Below are 21,658 nucleotides of genomic sequence, written 5' to 3'. Positions count from 1 at the left end.
AAAGTAATGCATGACCTCAGAATAGAGAAATAGAAATTGGATGAAATTTGATAGTGCAGAGTGTAAGGTCATGTAGTTGGGGACTAGTAATAAGCACTTCTGCCGTCTCCTGTGGGCTCATCAGCTAGCAGCAGAATTGCCCTGGGAGGGATGGGAGGCGATCTAGGGAATTGCACAATGACCAAATGACAAAAAATGATGCAGCTCCAAAGGACGCAGGTTTGTAGCAAGTAAGGCTTTCTAATAATAGGTGCTAAGTAAATATTAAGGCGTTGGTGGGACTGACTTGGAATAAAATATGCAATTTATCTCTCCTGTTCAAGGAAGGTAACGGAAAAGCTGCAACAAAAGCACTTTAAAAACATAAACACACACCCCTAAAACCTAAAGATGGGAGATGCATTTGGTTTGGCAAAAAAAAAACCGAGAGCAGGAAATGGATGTCCTTTGACACAGAGGTATTAATACATTAGAGATAATTACACTTTTGAATGATAGAAAAGCTGTGTGCACTTTGCAAATAGTAAGCTGCTGTTGCTCTCCTGTCCTCAGGTGATAAAGGATATGGTTTGATTGATCTCCTGATAGCATGTGTGTGTTGAATCTATTGCAGTTATGAACATGTTAGAGTAGACCAGGCACGTCCAACTTCCAAGAAACTGTGATCCACTCCCACTATAATAAAAAAAAAACCTGACAGTGATCTACCCATTAGATTGACCAGAGCTACTCCCCCGCTTTTTTGGGGGGGGGGGAGGCCAGGATACCACGATCAACCAGAAACGACCAGGGACATCCTGCAATCGACCAGTATATTGCGATCCACCGATTGGACAGACCAGGAGTAGGCTGATTCAGGTGCCATGCAGAAACCATGGTTTAACTATATAGTCAAAGCTTTCTGCCTCTTCACGTTCACCCTTTCCCCTCTTATGCCAGGTTCTCTCAGTTTGGGCAAACAGACCATAATTTGCCATAGCTGAAATGAAGTTAGCAAGCTCATTGTTTGGCTACCAAATCTGTAATGCAGTGAACATAAATTCGCTCCACTTTGAAAAAGGAAGATTCCTCTTAAGTTTTCCAGCCTTTTTTTCCTATACTGGGCTTTGGCAACAAAGGGTGGCATACAGAAAGGAAAAAGTATACAATGCTGCTGAAGTGTCTGCTGTACTTTCCGATTGACTTTCTCACGGTCCTGTTGTTTAAGTCTGTGAAGCTTTGCACAGTGTAGTGCACCCCACTAGCAACCTGATACTTAGTCAGTTGGGTAGATGCACTGCCTACAGAGTAAGGAAAGCACTATTACAATTGCCCACAGTAGGCTACATGCTGCACTTTAAAACAGGAGGCAGTTCTTTCCTAATAGTCATGCTGGCTATGAAAATTCACCACCTCAGTGATCCAGTCTACTAAATTAGATTTACATGAAGACATTGTTTCAACGGCTTTAAAAAAGTACACTTGGATAGTCTCACTTTCAATAGAAAACAGAAATTTTGTGCGTTTGTCAATATACAATATTTCTTAGCCTAAGTACAGTGGAACCTCGATTTTCGAGCGTCTTGGAAGTTGAACGTTTCGGCTTTTGAACACCGAAAACCCAGAAGTAACTGCTTCGGTTTTCAAACAATTTTCAGAAGCCAAACATGCCATTTGGCTTCCATTTTGAGTTTCTCTATTGTATTGAGGCTTCTGCTTTCAGTTTTTGGTTTTCAAATGTTTTGGAAGTTGAACGGTCTTCCAGAATGGATTACATTCGAAAACCAAGGTTCCACTGTACAAGGAAAGATTTTCTTTTTTTAAAGGCTTTGGGTTTTCTATGTTTTCATCACCACAATTTATGCCATACCTATGATGACTGAGAGTTGCGAACAATATACTTTCATTTCATTTCATTTTTTACATAATATATTTAAAAGCAGTGGTAGATATGCAATTGGTGTTCCTAGTGGCATTGAACCAGTGGAAGCATCTTCTGTGAGCATCCCCACTGGCTGGGGAGAATGATGGTTGTAGTCATATGGGGGAGCACCAGGTTGGGGAAGGGTGCCTTATTCCACTTTTCACCACTTGATGCAAAGATACGTCAGGTGCCTGCATTAGTTCTTTAAAGCCAGGATTGGTAGCCAGAGAGTAGTCTCATTTGTGGTTTCTTCTAGCCTTTAAGAGCATGCAATAGCAAGCAGAAGAGGCAGCCATAATTTTTTTGAAACAAATTGGGGGGGGACACAAAAATGGGGGGACTCCCCCATTTTTCTGGTTTATTCCCAGGCTTTCACATTGTTATAAATGATGTTTAGGAGCTTAGCACTGTAAGCATTCTCTGTTCTGTGTTGCTGCCTCTTTTCTCTTGTGCATTTCCACCCTTCAAGAGTAACTGGAAGTGGGGGGGGGGAAGTCAGTGAAGTGTGACACCATTAAGTACCTAACAGGATAAACCTGACATAGCATATATGTCTGTCTGCAGCTCAAACGTGCATAGCTCTTGGGTAATGAGAAATGAATATGCATTGGCAAATGACAAGGGGGTGGCATTGCTTCGAAGAGGGAATGTGCTTTGCTTTGAATGAATCTGAAGAATTCATTAACATAAATGCAGTAGTCAAATAATACTTCCTGGCAGATGCTTTAGAAGAATATTTAAATTATTGGACTAGTGGAGGTGGTTGTGTATGAGCACGTATGCTTAGGAATTTTAGTTAAAATACGTGGCTATTCTCTGACCCTATAGAAAGTGGCATTGTGGTGATGTGAGAGTGGTAAAGACATTTTTCTCAAGATAGAAAAGGAAATCCGGTGCTGCTATCCAGTACAACACAACACCGGGGAAATTTACTAAAAAAGCAAAATAATAGTGTATGAAGCTGAAAGAGACTTTTTGGTCCCAATCATTCTGTCCTCTGAGAGAGATTGTTTTCTTGAACTTCTCAGCAGATGATGGCCAGTTATCTATGAGCCCCATTCCAGACAATATAGAGGTACTGCTTAGTTGAGTGGTGGTCATCCTGTTCTGGAGGTGGTGGCACTCCTCTTAAAATGATCAGGTGCACTGTTGAGGGGTGTTCATTGATCCAGCTTTCATAAGCAGGGAATCAAGAGGCCTCTGTGGCTTAGGCTGATATGCTATTGCAGCCCTGCCTGCCTTCCGTTACCTGCCTGTTTGGATCACCGCAGTGTGTTATGTGGAGTTTCCTTTGAAACAGTCCAGAACCAGGAAGCCTGGGAAGAGGCAGCACTGGACAACTGAATGTATTGTTAGTGCTTCATCATTTGTGCTGGCTTCCAGACCATCTCTAAGGACAGTTCAGCGTGTTGGTTTTGACTTTGAAAGTCCATAACAGCTTGGGACTAGGGTACTTGAAAAGTCCTCTCCTCCCATTTTCCCTTATCCAGTCTTAGAGAACGGTGTCAGATGATGATCTCAAAGTGGCACTGCAAAGTGAAGCATGATAGGTGCCCACTATGTGGAAAGCTATTTCAGTGATGGTGCTATGGCTATGGAATAGTCTTCCCAGGGAGGCTCACCTAGTTCCTCCTAATTTCAGCCCCAGATAAAGATCTCCACCCACTTCCAGGCATCTTAAGGTTTTTAAAGATCTCTTCTAACTTACTAATCTTTTCAGAATTGAGTTAACCTTGTGTTAATGTTTCATTGTTGGTCCCCCCCTCCTTTTTTTAAAAAAAAGATTGATAACTGTAAGTTATCCAGAGAGCACTTTTTGGGGGCAGCATGTAATTGTTGTAAATAAACAAGTAAAACTTCAATCATAACCATTTCTCACACACTAGGCCATATGGTGTTGTAGAGTGTCTAATGCTCATAAATTAGCTTTCCGTTTATTCCAGGACCTAATAGGAGAGTACAAATCAAAGAAAATTATCAAAGAAAAATCAAAGAAAATTACATGGATATGGCTCAGATTGCCAGGACTGTTTTTTTCCTTGCCTTTATATGAGTAATTTTTACTGATTTGGTACAGAATCATGTAACATTTGTTGTTGACAGATGCTTCATAAATCAGATTTCTCTACTATTAAGTGCTGTGTCATTCAGAAGGGACACTGACTGTCTTAATACTACTTCTGTCATCAACATTAGAGGTAGAGATGATGGTGAATTGTATTTGGAACCCAGTCAAAGTTGCACTAGACTTTTACAGGATGTTAGGTCCGACAGATTCCAGAATAACCTTTTGTGTTAATTACACAGTCTATGGCACATCAATGACCTAATGGTAAAGAATAGCCAATCTGAAATGTGGTGGATTTTGGATCTTCCAGTCACAGAAATCTGGATTGCAGAGTGAAACCACATAGCTCCACCTTGTTTCCTAATTGAGGAGAAATTTCCCAGCACATTACTGATTTGTAAGAAGCAAAGGGCTTTCCCCTCAGTGGTAACTGGCCCATCATCTAGATCAAAATGCATTTTATAGAGTGGCTATTGATTAGTCTCTCAGACTGCATCCATGGACAGGTGGGAGCAATATAATTCAGATGTGCAAGGCAGGGATGGGTTTGGTACCTTGGTAAATAAAATTTGCAACATCATTTTGACTTCAAACTATTACTTATAATTTCTTAAAATAAAATTTAATTATAACATGCTTTAAAAATATTTTTTTTAATCTCTGAGTGGTATACATAAAACAGTTACGTTAAAATCAACAAACATATAACTCAAGTTTTTGGCAGGCATCTGAACAAGTGCAATGAAGGAGTCTCCCTAATGTCTATAGGCAGGAGCAAGAGATGTGCAGTTCTGTGCATCGGCAGTGGTGGATACCTTTGTCTTGATGTTAAAAGGCATGGGGGAACTTGCTAGGACTCCAAGTTACCCCTATAATCCCACTTGCATGCAAGCAAAACATATATTCCCATAGTTTAAAAAAGCAAAAATATGCATTCTGTATAATACACAGGCATTTCAGGGCAGTAAAGCCCCATTCCTTTGCACATACATATAGATTTAAGTGCTTTTAAAATATTTGCAAAATATTTTAAAATAGTTTTGCTATCCAGCAAAGAGGGAAAAGAAGAGTGGAGCTGATAATCTTGCCCTGTGACCTCACCTGCACTTTTAAGCTAGGCTAGATAACCATAAGGACTAGAAACTTGATTTAATGAAAAATGCTGAGATGATGATGCTGAATTCTGGCCCATATCATATTTCTACAGACACTTTTGATTGTAGGAAAGCAAAGCTAGAGGGTGCCATATAGTTCTGTAAATATGAAAAAAACAACAACTATTCCCTATATGAATTTCCATCTGTTTACTTTTCCAAGAGTTTTTACTTCTCTTATTGCCACTAGCACATCTTCTACAGAAGAACATACAGTATTTGTAGCCCTTCCAAGAATTAAAAATAATCTCCTAGCACAGAGGCCTCTTGGACCAGTTTTGTTACGTGTGTAATCTTTAAGCATAGAACAATATGCCTTGACTGCTTTAAGTGGACTAGAAAGGGTGGGTGGGTTGGTTGGTTGGGTGAGTGAGTGAGAGAGAGAGAGAACGATGGTGATTTTAAAGGAAGATATTGGTATATGGATATATAGCTGGCATCTTGATCTGAAGCTATTGCAGATAGCTGCTCATGTGGTCTCGCTAAAAAAGTACTAAAAATGGAAAAAGCACTAGAAACATGAAGTTTCAGCTATATCACACCTCAGGCAATTCAGTTTTGTTTGGGAGTCCTGGGAATTTTGCCTGGAATCGGAATTGTACAATAAGCAGTTTTTACAGCTTTCAGTCCCTTTATTGTTCCATTCTCTGATATTTCATTATTTATATTGTACTTGACTCTTGTCTTGACACTGAAAGTAAATGCAGCTTTCCTGCACAAAGGCGTGCGAGCCATTTTGATTGCAAAATGTTCTCATCTATCCTCAGCCAGTTTCCTTGTGGAGAATTGTATCTCTAGAATGCAGAGCAATGTGGCTGCTGAGGTATTCAGTGCGGCAGGTGTGCTGTGTACAGCTCAGCTTGGCTTATGCATATCTTTGAAAATGTCTCTTCCCAACCCCATCCCTCCACCGCAGCTCATGCATCACTGTAAGGGAGAGGGAGTTAAAACTGTTTCAGTGAATAGAAATTGCAGCTGAGTTTTCCGGCAGTGATGCAATTGTGCTGCATTGTCCCGGTAGCTTTCACACACTCCTTCTGCATTGTGAGCGACGGGAGTGGCTCTTCTGTTTATCAGGGAAATTAAATGCATGTCTTGGGTGCCCACAATGCAACTGGATTTCAGGGAAGTGTCATCTTCAATGCTTGATGTGATGACTTAGTGAAACTTAGATTATTTCTTGCGTGCCTAAGAGTCAAGTGTGATTTTGAATTCAGCATCTAACCAAATAACTATTGCTGCCTTGAAATATTTAGCAGACCAGCACAACCTCAGTGTGCAATGCTGTGCACATTGAACTGAGCCCAATCTTGTGGATATCTTTGCTTGATATGTTGTGCAAGTGTACATGATAGTACATTAAAGAAACCTCACAAAAAGATCTATCCCATGAGACAGTGTTTTGTAGTTATAGGAGCATTGGACCTGGAGACACAGGTTCAGATCCTTGGCTAGCTGAAACATATTACTCTGCTTCTTTGTGATCATCATCTACAAACTATATGTGGGCACAATTCAAGGTTATGGTTATTGCTTTTAAAGGTATAAATGGATTGTAACTTGGACAGTTCTATCCCATACTCTGTATTGGAGATCCTGCTCCAGAGTTTCCTGCTGGCTGAAATGGAGTGGATAAACTTAATGGGGCAAGGTCTCTTCAATATCTCAAGGAGGCCTAAATGACCCCTTTATTTTCACCCCACCATTTCATTAAAGACATAGATTTTTAGGGAGACTTGGGTAGAGGCTGAGAGGACCCAATCCAATTATCTGCTGTGCTGCTGGTGAACCTCATTATTCTGCTGACTGCACAGCTAGAGATTCACTATCAGCATAGCTTTGCAGTATACAGTTAATCCTGGTGCTTTCAGAGATGCATAAAGCTTGCAGTGACACCTATGTGTTTCTCAAAACCAGGCAGCTGATTATCTCTAAACTGCCAAGAAGACTTAAGAATGCTGTTGAATGCAATGAGAGCTTGTGTTTCCCTCATGCTAAACAATACCCTGCTGTTGTTGTTGTTATGGTTGTTAGACAAACTAAGAAAATATTGCAGACAAGCATTGCGCTGCCAAGGTGAGAATGGAGCCCTTCTAGCTATAGATTTTTAGTGAGCTGAAAAGAAGGATACATAAGACGGTGTTGGAAGGGAGGCAACTGAATGTGCTGACTAGGGCAGAAGCGTGAGTCTGTTGTAAAGAAAGGGTTGTGTGGCGGGCATGATCAAGTTTAGTGAGGTGAGCATTTATCTGTAGAGCTGCTATTTCACATTTCCGCAGGTGTTCATAAGGCAGATGCTGTATCATAGTGTTGATTGTCATTGAGTTCCAGCTCAATGGGAGGACGAGTGGTTTGAAAATGCTCTTTATTGCCATCACAACTGATAGCCTTTTCTTAGACAGAATGACTTGGCCATCAAGTACCCTTTGCTTTGATCTGCTTGTTCATTTGACAGATCGATAATATTTGAATTGCACAGCATATTTTGAATAAGACACCCATCTCTTACTTTTTGTGCATGCATGTCTGTAGTGCCTTGGCGTGCGGCATTATTATTATTATTATTATTATTATTATTATTATTATTATTACTTTAGATTTGGCACAATATGTTGTGGAAATGGCTTTGCTCCAAAAACAATCTGGAGATAGAGGCACATCTGACCAAGCAAGCATGCATACCATTTTACAGTGGTACCTCGGGTTACATACGCTTCAGGTTAGATACGCTTCAGGTTAAAGACTCCACTAACCCAGAAATAGTACCTTGGGTTAAGAACTTTGCTTCAGGATGAGAACAGAAAGTGTGCTGTTGTGGCGTGGCAGCAGCGGGAGGCCCCATTAGCTAAAGTGGTGTTTCAGGTTAAGAACAGTTTCAGGTTAAGAATTTACCTCTGGAACGAATTAAGTACGTAACCAGAGGTACCACTGTATATGCAGTAGTCCTAGAATCTTCCTCTTAATCCACACGCTCCAAACTAGCACTATCAATTACAACTTGTTGTGTGATCCACATTCCTCTGTGCTTTGAAATGTCTCTGCTCTGGGCAGAGGTAAAACATATTTCTCTCTGCTAATCAGAATGGCCCGTGTAGTTTTTTTCTAAGGAATCTGATAGAGAGCAAGATTTCTACTACATTTCTAGTAGTAAATGCTATGTAGTGATACTCATTCCAGATACAAAGAGCAGCCCGAGTTCCAATTTGATGCTAACAATACTAATAACTGGATGGAAAAAGTTCAGAGAACCTATTTATGCAAGTCTGAGCTTCTTGGAAGAAAGGTGGGAAAGAAGTAAACAAAATTAAATGATGGAATAACAAAATAAAACCCCATATAGTCTTGTCTTGTTGCCATGTCCATCACTAAAGTGGAATTATGAACACCAGCAGCATTGTATGAATGTACAGATAATTACTTCTTTGTGCAGCTAAAGCTTATATTGGTACAAAATGTGTGTGTACACACACATATTATACATGTAAAATTTTTAAAAATACCAGCCTGGTAGTTCACTTGATTCGAAATCAGGTTGTACATATGAAGGTATGGTGAGGATCCATCTTAATTATTTTCTCTCTCTTTTGTCTTTTCCCCACCACCTCCCTCTCAGCTGAAGCTTGAAGACCGGTCAGTGGTACCTCGGGATGTTGTCAGGCACATGGGCTCACGGGTAAGTGCTGCTTTTTGTGTATAGTCGCGAGAAACCAAAGCCTAGTGTTTCAGTAGTAGATTAGTAAATTGCAGTAAATTGCAGTAGTAAATTGCATAGTCTGAATCTGCAACATAGGAAATACTTGGCTTTGAATGTGATCAGACTGTATTGTAAAATTCATTTGCTGTGTTTCAGGCATGGCATTCTGTAGAATCAAATGCAGTGTCTTAACACATTATAGCAAAGCTGCAGCCAAAGCCATATTAATATGCATCTTGTGCGTTGAACCTTTTGGCCAGAATAGCAGTGTCAGCATTGGAGGTGCATTGCTGTAAGCCTTTCCAAATGACGCTGTGGCTCAGATGTTGATTTCTGCAGAGAGCAGTTTGCACCATTACTCAGAGTCCTGGAACAAATGTAGCTATAAAATGAAAAGGTAGATTTAATGGTACTCTTTCAGTTTGTGTCCGATCAGTAGCCTTATTCAGGATTTAGTAAACACTCTTGTTCTCTTTTCCATGGCAAGATGGTAGCATGAAATCCTGAGTCGGGGGTTTGATTGTTTCTTAACTCAATATCAAACTCAATATTGAAAACGCATCTGGATTGGGTGAGGGCAATTAGGGGTGATACCGAGGGACACAATGCACCTTGCATCTAATTTGCACAGTTCAGTTTTACATTCAGTTGCCGTGCATGAACACTGAGGGTAACAAACACTAACCAGTGTTTGTTATTCTCATGGTGGAGATGCCTTGTGAACTGTTGAAGAGGGATTCAACACTCTCAGCCTTGTTTTGTCACCCCAGTTCAGACGTATGAAGTTAAATATTCTTGCCTTCCATCATAATTTTTTTTAAAGACATGCAACACAATATTCAGATGAAAAAGAGAACAATACATGTGCTAGGATGCTTGAGTATGTCTGTACTTGCCAAAACAAGTGACGTGTAGTAGCTAACGTTGGAAACACTCTTCCTGGAACTCTTTTTGAGGTTTCTTTCAACTGCTTTTGGTGATCATGAGAATTTCTGAACCCCAGCTGATTTAAAGCCACCCAACTCATGGTTATGTTGCAGTTAGCACTTTTGTGTTTATTGATTGTGTTCTCAGCAGCTGCAAGATATTCTATACAGGGAACGGCGAGTATATTACCTTTTTAAGAAACAAAATACAAAGCATTATGTTGGTAGCATCATCCAAATGTACCTTGCCACCTCAGACCATGAGCCGGCCTTGGTCATTTTTAAAGGGGGAGAGCAAGACACTTGAAGAATGGGAGAAGGAAAAGAGTGGCATACATATAACAAAATAGCTTGTACTTCTCTGAATCATGGTCCTGACTTGTATTACAAGTTAATGCAGGTTAATGTGCCAGTTGACCTGTATTACAGTCATACCTCAGGTTAAATGTGCTTCAGGTTGAGCGTTTTCAGGTTACGCTCCGTGGCGACCCGGAAGTAACGGAGCATGTTACCTCTGGGTTTTGCTGCTCGCGCATGTGCTCAAAATGACGTCAGGCGCATGCGCGGAAGCAGCAAATAGCGACCCGGAGATGCGGGTTGCGTTCGCTTCAGGATGCAAACGGGGCTGCCGAACAGATCCCCTTCGCATCCAAAGATACCACTGTACAAGTTAAAAGCCCGGCATTGGGAGTCTACTCATTTCCCAGAAACCCAGAGCATTCCACACCCCACCCCACGTTCATGTAATGTCCAAAGACTTTCTGGGCCACACTAGTTCATAAAGGTTCTCCTCTTCCCCTTTGGAGTCCTCCTTCTGGATAAACAAAGACACCTATTTAGCAATGAGAGCAATTTTAAAAATGTGTTTCAGCAGTAGGTGGAGGAAGGGAGAAAAGCATCATGATATGGTTAGTGAGCTAATTCATATATTATAAAGCACCAACCCTCCAAAGTGTGTGTGTGTCTATGTGTGTTTCCATTAATAGACCCTGATGTTTGGGAACAGCTACAGAACCCAGCCATCAGCTGCATTTTGTAATGGACTATGCTCATTAATAAATAAAAATAGGTTATTACAGCAGCTGCCAGTTGACTAAGAATTAGTTGAGTTATGAGTTAATGATGCATCTGGGTTCATATCCTCTTCCTCGGCAAGCCAAACAGTATGCAGGCACAATTGAGCTTTTCTTTACAGGCTCAAAGCGACACAATAAACAAGGCTTATTTATTAATTAATACTTTGCTCTGATATTTGTTCTGCAGATAGCGGGCAAAATATCTGACATTTCTGCAGTGTTTGAAAGAGCACGATACCTGAATATTGTTACATTAGTCTTATCCCCATATTGCAATATAGTGAGGTTGAGAGAATGCCGACTTTCTACAGAAATTACTACATTACTTTCGTTCAGCTTGTGGGTAAAATGAAGAGACCAGTCTTGGTCTGAGAGCTTACTTATTAGGCAGGTACCATCTAGATTAGCAAGCAAATTTTCTGATGATGTACAGGGGTCCCCAACTTGCAGGGAAAGGAACCTATATAAACTGGGTTCCAAAGAAGGTTGACAGGAGGTCAAGCAGGCAATAATTCTCTCAAGAAATAAGGCATAAAAGGGACTCTGTTTTTTGCTTTTTTTTCTTGGGTCTCGAATTCATGTTCTGTTGATAAATAGCAGGTGAAACTTTCAGGGCTGTCTGTTTGTGCACAACCTATGTGTCCTGCAGTTGAAAAACCTTTCGTTCACCTTTCCAGGACAGCCAGTGTGGAACAGTAATTGATGTGAATATAGAGTGTGCCGTAAAACTGGTGGGGACCAACTGTATCCTTTATCCGGTCAACAGCAAAGATCTTCAGAATATCTGGGTGAGTGTGTTTAATACTACTTATCCTCACACAGCAGGAAAGCTAACAACTTAACAGATTTAATCAGGAACAGGCAGAGATGATGTTACATCCCCTGATGTGAGTGGTTTCTTTTAACAAGACTAGAGTCTTCTCTGAAGAGAGTAATGCTTCTAAGCCCGACATGAGATGCAATTCAGAGACCTGAAGGACTGCTTACTACCACATAAACTTGTCTGCACATTAAGATGTTAGTTGTAAGGCACTTCCCTGGGTTCTCTTACATGGATTATGACCTTTTTCGTTGTAGTATCCTGAATCTGGGAAGCCTTTCCTGGGGCCAAGCAAACCTAATTTCTCTGGTACTATAAAGACAAAGTAAAACTAATCCCAGTTTGTCACTGGCTTAGTTATCTACTCTGACTTAATTTTAAGGAGTTCTTTATCTGCTGTCATACTTTCTAATTGTTTTTAATTGTTAATCTCTGTAAACTGCTGCCCTGGAACTTTTAATGTTGAAGGGTGGTATATAAATATTTGAAGTAAATGATGCAATATTTGCATTACGGCCACACTAGTTCTTTTCTGAATACGTTGCTAGCTTCTGTCAGACTGAGCAAAGGCTTAGTCTATAACAAATGGGGTGAGAAGTTTCTGCATAGTGATTAGCTGGGATGATCACTTGATCAAGGCAGTCCCACGGCAACAGCGTGATCCTGAGCTGCAGTACAGTTAAAACATGGTGTTAGTAAAATCTTTAAAGGAACAAAGTATGTACGTAAAAAATATACAGGAACTGGCTCCCTGTAACTTCTGAGTTCGTTTGTTCATTCTAGATATTTCCTACCTTTATTTCATTTTTTACTGTTTTTGTCAAAGGGGGCAGGGAATGGGTCTACAAAATGGTTTTGGCTATAGCCTGAAACCTTCCCAAACGAATATAAATATTTCTGCTGGCATTCTTAACAAGGCAGAGAGATGCAACTCCGAATTGATTGTAAGAAAGAAGGGCAGTTGCGCTTCCTCAATCACTTAACTGTGATTGTGAGATTACCCTGGAGTTTACCCAATATACTTGATACGTTACTGTTTATCTATGCCATGAAATTTGTCAGCAACACACTTTTCCATCTACCCAATCTTGTAGTATGGTGGGGTGGCGGAAAAACCTATTTCAGTAATCTGGGAAATGTACAAGTGTTAAAATTCTTTTATATGCCGGGTGTACCCTAATCCTGAACTTCAGTTCATTTTATTCCATGAGCTGAACAACGTTCTCTAGTTGTGACTATGTGAACCAAGGAAGCAGGCATCATAACTTTCTTCTACCCCTCAGCCTTTCATGTACGGTGACTGCATTGCCTATGACTGGTGGCTTGGGAAAGTGTATGATTTAAAGAACCAAATCATCCTGAAGCTCTCTAATGGTGCCAGGTATGTCTGTTGCTTCTGTTACAGAGCATGCCTTTAATTTCTTGGTTGAGTAAATGTAAGACAGCCTTCCCATATGTTTTTTTAATTATTATTTCAACTCTCTTCGGCTATACTGGCTTGAGCTGATGGGAGTTGTCATCCAAAACAACTGGAGGGGGCGCCGGGTAAGGGAAGGGTGGCAGATTTCAGCTATCCTGTGCACCTTGACTTCATGGTCAAGTCCCATTAAACTTGATAGAACGTCTGCATAAACACTCACAGGACCGGGCAGTTATATTGCTAAAGATCTTCCTATGCTTGTGCGCTCAGCTATGCAGGCAAGCATCTGAAGCCCCCCCCCCCCAAAAAAAAGAGACTGGTTCTCTGGACTCAGGTAGTTTGGTATGAGGAGAGATGCTACAACAAATACCCAGGTCCCACATCAAGCCTTTAAAGTTAGCACCTTGAATTTGACCCAGTAAAATATAGGCCAGGTGTGAATACCTTGATTTGGTCAGTGAACCTGATCAGTATCTCCCCCTTCTTCACATGTGTAGCCCAACTTCAACAGCTAGGCAGAACCACCCACCAGTGAATCATCTGATGTCACAATGGCAACAGGTGATTGACACCAGACAAAGCTCAAAGCAGGTTGCTGCGACTGTCCATCAGCTGATCGTTGGTGACAGGGAGCCCCTTTGGAGTCTCTGCAGGGGGGCAAAATGTTCCTAAAAATTGAGCATCTTGCCTTCTGTGGAGAAAGCAGTTCACCTTCAAAATGCTTCCTCCATTGGTTTGAAGAAAACTGCCTTCTCTGGAAAGAAAAAAAAGCTCAGTTTTTAAACTGATTTTTTTCCCCCCAGAGAAAGCAGTTTGCATTCAAAGCATTGAAGGAATCACTTTGAATCTAAGCTGCTTCCTGCAGTCCCCTCGACAGCACTAAGGAGATTTTTAAAAAGGGGGGGACCTCCCTTTCACAGCCAATTCCAGTTGATTGTTGAAGCTTTGGCCATGCAGGGCTTTCTTCAAGCACAGACAATCAGCTGATAATGGGGGGGCGTCAAAGTACATGACACAGGACTTTGCAGGTGCCACCAATTAGCCGAGCCCCATTTTGATCCAGCTACAGCTTTACTGGTCCTACACCTGATGTCATATATTACATCAGGCAAAGGGCAGATAAGTGAGACTTGGGCAAAAGGGACTGGTGGGCCTAATTAGGCCTTGCAGACTGCAGCTTCCTCACCCCTAATATAGGCTGCCTGTGCAAATCCTACAAAATTGTCATAAGGAATATGATAGTTTGCTCCTGACCTATAACATTTCTCAAAGCATCCCTGTATCTATTCCAGGTTAAACACATTGAATAGTACTTTTAAAATGGAATGATATCCAATATTTTCCAACTGCATGGCTTAGTGTTGTTAAATCTAGATATAAGAGCATGCTAACACATATTTGCCACTAAGAAAGTAGTGCTGACTCTTGCAAAATCTCTGTGGGTGTTTTTAACAATTATTGCTTTTCCTTAGGTGTTCTATGAGCACAGAGGATGCAGCAAAGCTCTATGATGTCTGTCCACATGTCAGCGACTCAGTAAGTTCCCTCCTCTTTGTTAGAATAGTTCTCAGTTTGTAGAGATACCTTTTATCATATGGGCCCCACTTGTGGGGTTCACATCTATCTGATGGATTATCCAGCGTTGGAAATTTGGAGGTAAGGAGCAGGCTTTGTTGCTACCACAACAATAGTAAAGTGCCTCTCCCCCCCCCGCCACAGTGATTGACAGCCTTCTATTTATGTGGGAGAAAGTACATGTTTTCATATAAGAATATTTATTCATTTTTTAACAAAAATGTCTGTACACCAGCATCATCATAATCATCATTATTATTGCTACTTATTTATTTATTTATTTACTTATTTACTTATACCCTGCCCATCTAACTGGGTTGCCCCAGCCACTCTGGGTAGCTTCCAACAGAATATATAAAAATACAATGAAACATCATTCATAAACAACTTCCTGATACAGAGCTTCCTTCAGGTGTCTTCTAAAGGTTATATAGTTACTTATCTCTTTGACATCTGATGGGATGGCATTCCACGGGGTGGGTGCCACTGCTGAGAAGGCCCTCTTGCCTGGTTCCCTTAACCTCACTTCTCGCAGTGAGGGAATCGCCAGAAGGCCCTTGGTGCTGGATCTCATTGTATGAGCTGAATGATGGGGTTGGAGACACTACTTTAGGTATACAGTGCAGAGGCCGTTTAGGGCTTTAAAGGTCAGCACTAATAGTTTGACTCCAAGTACATTTCGAAGCACAATTCAGTGTGGGTCTTTCCGGACCAGTGTACTGTAATATGGTCCCGGTGGCCGCTCCAAGTCACCATTCTGGCAGCCACATTCTGGATTAGTTGTAGCCCCATATAGAGCACAAACACAGAATACATCATTAATCAACAGATCAGCTTACTCTCAAATGGTGGACCAGGACCCACCAGTGGGCCTCAGTACCACAGCCTCCACAGCCCAGCCCCCTAACCACTGTAGCATGTGTGAAAGGAGAATGGAAAAAGTTGCAGGAGATGGGTACGTTTGAGTACTTTTGAGACGTATATGGGAAGGGAAAGGTATAAAAGGAAAAGCCCACACCTAGAACCTCCAAATCAGCCTAAAATGTAGAGGCCAAGTCACAGTGCCTCCAAAAGCAAAGTCTGTATTTAATTTGAGGATTACTGAACTGTGAAACACCTTACCAAAAGGAAAATGTTATAGCAAAGAATTTAGCAATTTGCAAAGATGGATTAGCTATCAGTAGAAAATGTCAGTAAGTGCTCTGAGTGCCTTGTGGCGGTTCCCTCATTACGAGAAGTGAGGTTACAAGGAGACAAGCGGAGGGCCTTCTCAGTAGTAGCACCCCCCTCTCCAGTGGAACGGCCTTCCATCAAATGTCAAGGAAATAAACAACTATCTGACTTTTAGAAGACATCTGAATGCAGCTCTGTATAGGGAAGTTTTTAATTTTTGATGCTTTACTGTGCTTAATGTTTTTAATTTGTTGGAAGCTTCCCAGAGAGGCTGGGTCAACCCACTCAGATGAACCGCATATAAATAATAAATTATTATTATCACATTGTTGTTATTACGGGTGTCAAAAAATATACAGCTCTCACACTGTTCAGATGTCCACCTTGCCTGTTTGAAATTTCCTATGTTAGGAACAATTGTTTCAACCTTTATAACTAGGGAAATAGAGCCGCTGAATGCAAGAACTCCAGAAGCCACTGAAGATAATTCAATCATATTTTCATGGTAGATTTTCCACCTGCTACTTGGTACTGAAGTAATTCAAATGAAACTAGGAGCTGTTCGTTTCTAGTACCTTATGATGTTTCCTCCACTATTCATTATCCTTCGTACCTAAGATTTCCCTAGTTGCCTTAGAAACTGCTGTTGTGGTTGACTGTAGCAGAGAAAGAGCACTTCAGGACCAATGAATCTTAGAATAAGTTCTGTTCACTTAAGAATTTTGTTAGTGACTAGCATTGGACCCGGAACGCAGACAAAATGTGGTCTTAATCATACCTGGCTCTGACTTGCACTTCTCTCTTGTATTGCTTCTTCTTTTCAGGGCCTCTTCTTCGATGATTCATATGGCTTTTACCCCGGGCAAGTTCTCATTGGCCCATCAAAAGTCTTCTCTAATGTGCAGTGGCTTTCAGGAGTGAAACCTGTTCTTAGCACAAAGAGCAAGTTCAGAGTGGTGGTGGAAGAGGTATGGCTCAGTGAACTTGACTGTGTTAAGGGATCATTGCCTTGCCTGGAGTTTTCCGTAAAACAAATTGCCTTGTGTCCTTTGAACCAAACGTGATGAAAAAATATTCTACAAAAGTTTAGAAACAATATTTGTTTTTAAATTATGTACAACTCGTGAGTGAGGACCTCGTCTATCATTTGTGCTTTGGTTAAACTAGAAATGACCCCATTTTCACTTCCACTCCCTGATTGGTTCTTTGATTTGAGTCCCCACTCAAGCCCAGCCATGAAAAATCTGTAGGATGAAAATAGCCTTCATTTTAGATTGTACCAATGTTGGTATATGAATGGAACAATCCTCAGTAAGTGATGCCAGCTAGATAAAAAACAGGTTTGTTTGGATTGTTTCCAAAAAGCAAATAACTGCTTCTTCATGCTATAGCTACTTAGGTCTGATACGGTTATGCAGCACCAAAACCAAGATAATAGTCCTAGACAAACTAAAGGCATTCTGTGAGTTGGACAAAAGATACCAAAGTATGAGTGTCTTAACAACTTCAGTAAAAAAATGCTACTTGATATTTAATCTCGTGAAATTTTCTAAAACCATTCACTTCTCTCCTCTGCCTTGTTTTCCTTAGGTGCAGGTGGTGGAGTTGAAAGTGACCTGGATCACTAAAAGTTTCTGTCCTGGAGGTACAGATAGTATAAGTCCCCCACCATCTTTAATCACCCAAGAGAACTTGTCTAGGTAAGGAGTTCTTCATATTAATACCCTAAAAGCACTCCCCCATGAAATTACTTTCTGCCAGAAGGCTGCTACCAGAAAAGCAATAGTTTACTTGGATGAAAACAAAGTTATTGCTATAGTATTTAGTGCAAACATTTGAGGTGGGATGGTGAATGATCTAATAATCTGAAATGGCATGTGTGCAGCTGTTTGTGTGCTGTTACAGAGCAAAAGGACTTTAACAATCTGCTTATTTTCCTCCTGCACATTCAAACATCATAGTATGCTTCATATAAGAGAACATTCCCCTTTGTCCTGCATTAACAAATACTTTTGCACTGTTGAATTAAGCCTAAACCCATGTAAAATGAGGAAGTACTGTCATTGTCTCCTAAACAGTCCCCCCCCAAAAAAAGTTATCGTCTTGTAAGTATATGAAAGCCCCTGTAGAGGTGTCAGGCAGTGCTAGGACTTCGGGGGAAACTGTATCAGTCAGCAGTAAGGTGGTATCACGGTCACCTTGTTTTTGACAGGGTAAAGCGCCTGGGGTGCTTTGACCATGCTGAGCGGCAACTTGGAGAAAGGTGTCTCTATGTGTTTCCTGAGAAGGTTGAGCCGGCAAAAATCACATGTGAGTGCCCAGAGAGAAACTGTGTTCTGGGAGAAGGATCTGTTGCCAAAAAGGTATGTATGCTGGCATCGTTTGGCTGATAATATCAAACTGCTTCACAGAACATCAAACTTCTTTGGAAAGTTCTTTTATTCAGAATTTCTCTAGACTGTTTTGACAGTCTTGTTAAGATGATAATCCGCTGATGTGATTAAGATAATGGTAGTGAGCTTTCGGGAACTATGCACCCTTGTACTCCTTCTGCAGCCTCCTCTGTATTGAGAGCACATTTTCCCTTACCCACACGTAAGAGAAATACTTGCACCAGTGTTGATTGCAATTAGGGCTTGAGTTGGTGCCCTGCTTAACCAATATTCTTAACCATCTTCAGGTGCCAGAAGAATACCAATTAAGTGAAGTACCTGCTTAGCCTTAACCATAATTCCATGTCTGGTGTTCATGTTTCCCTAAAATATATGTCAGGAAGGAGGCAGTGGCTCAGTGAAAGTGTGTGATCCCACAGTTAAGAAAGCAAATTGCCAGTAGCACTGTGGCACAAAAGATATGATACTTGATGATCAGAGAAAATGTGAACTTGTTGAGCTGAATGGTCTATAGACAGAGAGTTGTTATGGGATGAGTTTGCCTTCATTTGGCAACTGTTGCATTCATTAGATTAGAACTGATTGAGAAGTGATTTGTAACCTCCTATGACCAATTTATGTGAAAAATATGTTAACAGGCATATGAATGTCCACCCGATTTTGATGCATTCCACTGATGGTCTCTGTCTTCAGAGTAAATCTCTGTTGATTGGCCCCTTCAGTGATCCTAAATGCGAGATGGAGATTTCTTTAGAATCCACATTGCAGGTGGTTGTTTAAATTCTTTCAGAGATCTCGAGTAGAAAAAAATTCTCTCTTTTTTTAGCTTTGACCATCCAACATATTCATTCCACCATTCTGAGACAGTGGCTCTGTTCTCATGTAATATTCATCCAAACCATGACTTAGCCTGAATGCACAGGCTCCTTCCTGGAGAAGTCCCAGCTGCTTTGCTCCTCTTCTGGCCCTGTTTGCTACTGTTCTGAGCTAAACCAATGATATTGGCTTAGTGTGTTGTCCAAACCTGGGCTCATGATTGTCTAGAGCAAAAGAAACCACCAGCCCTGGGTGTAGACAAAAAGATGGAGCCAAACCATTGCTTGGCTCAGAACAGCGCAGCAGGAGCAGAGAATTTGAAAAGCACCCACAATTGCCTCTCCGAGAGTCTGCACATTCCCACTAAGGCATGGTTTGGCTTGGTGTTATATGTGTAGCGGGGATTCAGCTATACAGCTGCAAACATAATGTTTTACGTGTGTTTTAAGTGCATTATACAAATGTGACACTAGATGGCAATGGCAAGCTTATGGCAAATTCAATATATTTTTCAAAATGCTTTTAAAAAAGCACTTTCACAGCGTTTTTTGTATGTTTCTAGATTCAACCCAGGTCAGTGGCTCTCTACAACTCACGTTGCTTATTACCTACATGGGATTCTCCCCCCCCCCCCCCGAGATTATTCATTCACTTCATTGCATAGTGAGGGGGAAAGTAACTAGCTCAGAATTGTGTGTATCGATTGAATTTAACAAGCACCTCTCTTAGGTCAAGTATAAATATGCATTTGTCATGGTTTCTGTCCCTCTCCCATGCATGTTTATATTGCTTCTACCAAGTGTAGAAAGGAAACTACACAATTAAAACAATACAGCTAAGGTGTGCTGTGCTAGATATAGCTGCCTCCTTCCTTTTTGAAGTACTTTTGGACCTTTCTGCTCTACTTATGTTTCAGTTAATTTATTTTTTTTTTCCTGCCTAGCCTGTGGATGTAGCTTCTGAATACTTACAACTGCTAAATATCTTCACTTTAATAGTCATTCAAATATATTGAGGGTTTTGGTATCTTTCCATTATCAGATGTATACCATTCTAGCAGCTACTTTTGACAGTGAAAAAGAGTTTAACATATTTGTTAATAATGAACAAAATATGGAAATTCACATACTTCTAAAGAATGCTCTTATTTAACTTGGATGGGACAGCTTATTAGCATCTTCCAGTGTCTTGTTGTAATAACGTGCTAAGTTTCATTTCTGCCCTTGTAGTTTTAGTTTATGGACAATTTACCCCAGCTGTTCATAGTGCAATTTGCTTAGCTCTGTTAGTAACAGGTAGGTCTGTGTCTCTCATTACGGTATTTCTTTAATGAGAATTGTGAGGACTACATTCCTTAATCCTGCTTGCAGATCCAACCAAGTGCAGTCTACAGGCATTAATAGTGGTTTACCATAGGTTCAATTAACCCCCTGTTTTTGTGATCTTTTTGAGGGAGGTTGTTAAGCGTCTGACAGGCCACGAAACATGGTTGTCTGTCTGCTTAGCTCACTAGTTTAGCAGCCTGCGTTAAGTGGTTTCATGTGTCACTATAGTGGTATTTTTTTCCTACAAAATCAGAATTTACTTCTAAGAAAACGGAACCAAAATTTTCTAAATCTCCCCTTTGGGTTAAAATATGAATAAGATGCAATCAAACTGTGAATCATTTCTTTGGACTTAATTTTCCTCTTTAAATATTCCCATGCTTTCATCAATAATACCAAAACTGTGGTGTTTAATATTGCAGATGGCCTGTCCTTGTTTCGTATCCAACGTAAAGCCTGAAAAGGTACTGTACTAAACACTTATTCTATATCTGTTTTTTAAAAGCCTTGAACTTCCTCCTGTACGGTAGCTAAGTTTCTCCAATTTCAGCATTCAAATGCCACCTTCCTCCAAAAAGGCTGTTAATATTCTAAATAGCTTATTTTTCCATGTAAACTCATCAGCAGATTTTGACATTTGTGGATCTCTTTCTAGATAAACCCACATTGCTTAAGAAGAGTCTATTTGTAGGTGTCATTCTTTTTAAGTGCCATAATTCCTCCTCCAGGGAAAGGTTATCTTAACCTTTTTAAGAACAGCTTAGCCAATTCTAACTTCATTTTGTATAATTTTGATAATCTTCTAAATTAGTAATAATAAGATTCATGTCCGTCCGCGTGATAGAGATATGCCAGGAGGAAAGTGCATGTTTTAACTGAAATCTGTATAATATTCACAGCAAGACTTATCTCCCCATCCTAACAGAGGAGGCCCCTGCTGGTTGAGGCCACCAGGCGAAGGCGTGTTGGCAGGTCTTGCTCCCCTGACAACAGTGCTTTGCATAGAAGTAGATAATATCTTATCACCTGGAGACAGGAGCATGGCCTGCCCTTGATGATGGCAGTGTCTGGAATAACTGACATGTTTTCTCCTCTCATGGCTGCCTTAGATGCTGCTTATTTCCTTTGTTACAGAACTCAATGGAGGCAACCTAAATGGTATCCACTCCAGTTAGTGCAACTAAATATTACCATCCAGGTTTCTAAGCTCTTATTTGCTATAGTGAGAGGATTGTAGGCATGAGGACACCTAGGGAGGGAGGAGAGCATAAATGCCTCCTAAACCTGGAAGTTCTCTTGTGCAAGTACCTCCTAG

At 40.7% G+C, this 21,658-nt stretch overlaps 2 protein-coding genes across 3 annotated transcripts in view; one reads left to right on the top strand and one right to left on the bottom strand.

Annotated features, from left to right (window-relative positions):
- AANAT (aralkylamine N-acetyltransferase) overlaps positions 1–8,727 on the bottom strand; it is a 45,593-nt gene extending 36,866 nt beyond the window's left edge. Inside the window, exon 1 of the mRNA XM_083725982.1 lies at positions 8,630–8,727. The gene's annotated coding sequence lies outside the window, so the exon portion shown is untranslated. The remainder of the gene's footprint in view (positions 1–8,629) is intronic.
- The window catches only part of UBE2O (ubiquitin conjugating enzyme E2 O), a 61,678-nt gene that overhangs the window by 19,766 nt on the left and 20,254 nt on the right, over positions 1–21,658 (top strand). The window contains exons 2-9 of one of the 2 annotated variants that reach the window (XM_083725799.1): positions 8,739–8,798; positions 11,499–11,609; positions 12,925–13,022; positions 14,534–14,597; positions 16,634–16,777; positions 17,400–17,509; positions 18,022–18,172; positions 20,766–20,807. In XM_083725799.1, coding sequence (XP_083581925.1) covers positions 8,739–8,798; positions 11,499–11,609; positions 12,925–13,022; positions 14,534–14,597; positions 16,634–16,777; positions 17,400–17,509; positions 18,022–18,172; positions 20,766–20,807 — 780 coding nt within the window. The remainder of the gene's footprint in view (positions 1–8,738; positions 8,799–11,498; positions 11,610–12,924; positions 13,023–14,533; positions 14,598–16,633; positions 16,778–17,399; positions 17,510–18,021; positions 18,173–20,765; positions 20,808–21,658) is intronic. The other variant, XM_083725800.1, reaches the window with a different exon arrangement.

This window comes from Podarcis gaigeae (assembly GCF_964106915.1).
Source record: "Podarcis gaigeae genome assembly, chromosome: 2".
Classification (NCBI taxonomy): Eukaryota; Metazoa; Chordata; class Lepidosauria; order Squamata; family Lacertidae; genus Podarcis; species Podarcis gaigeae.
The sequence above is the reverse complement of the archived record's forward strand: the minus strand, read 5'-3'. Positions and strand labels throughout refer to the sequence as shown.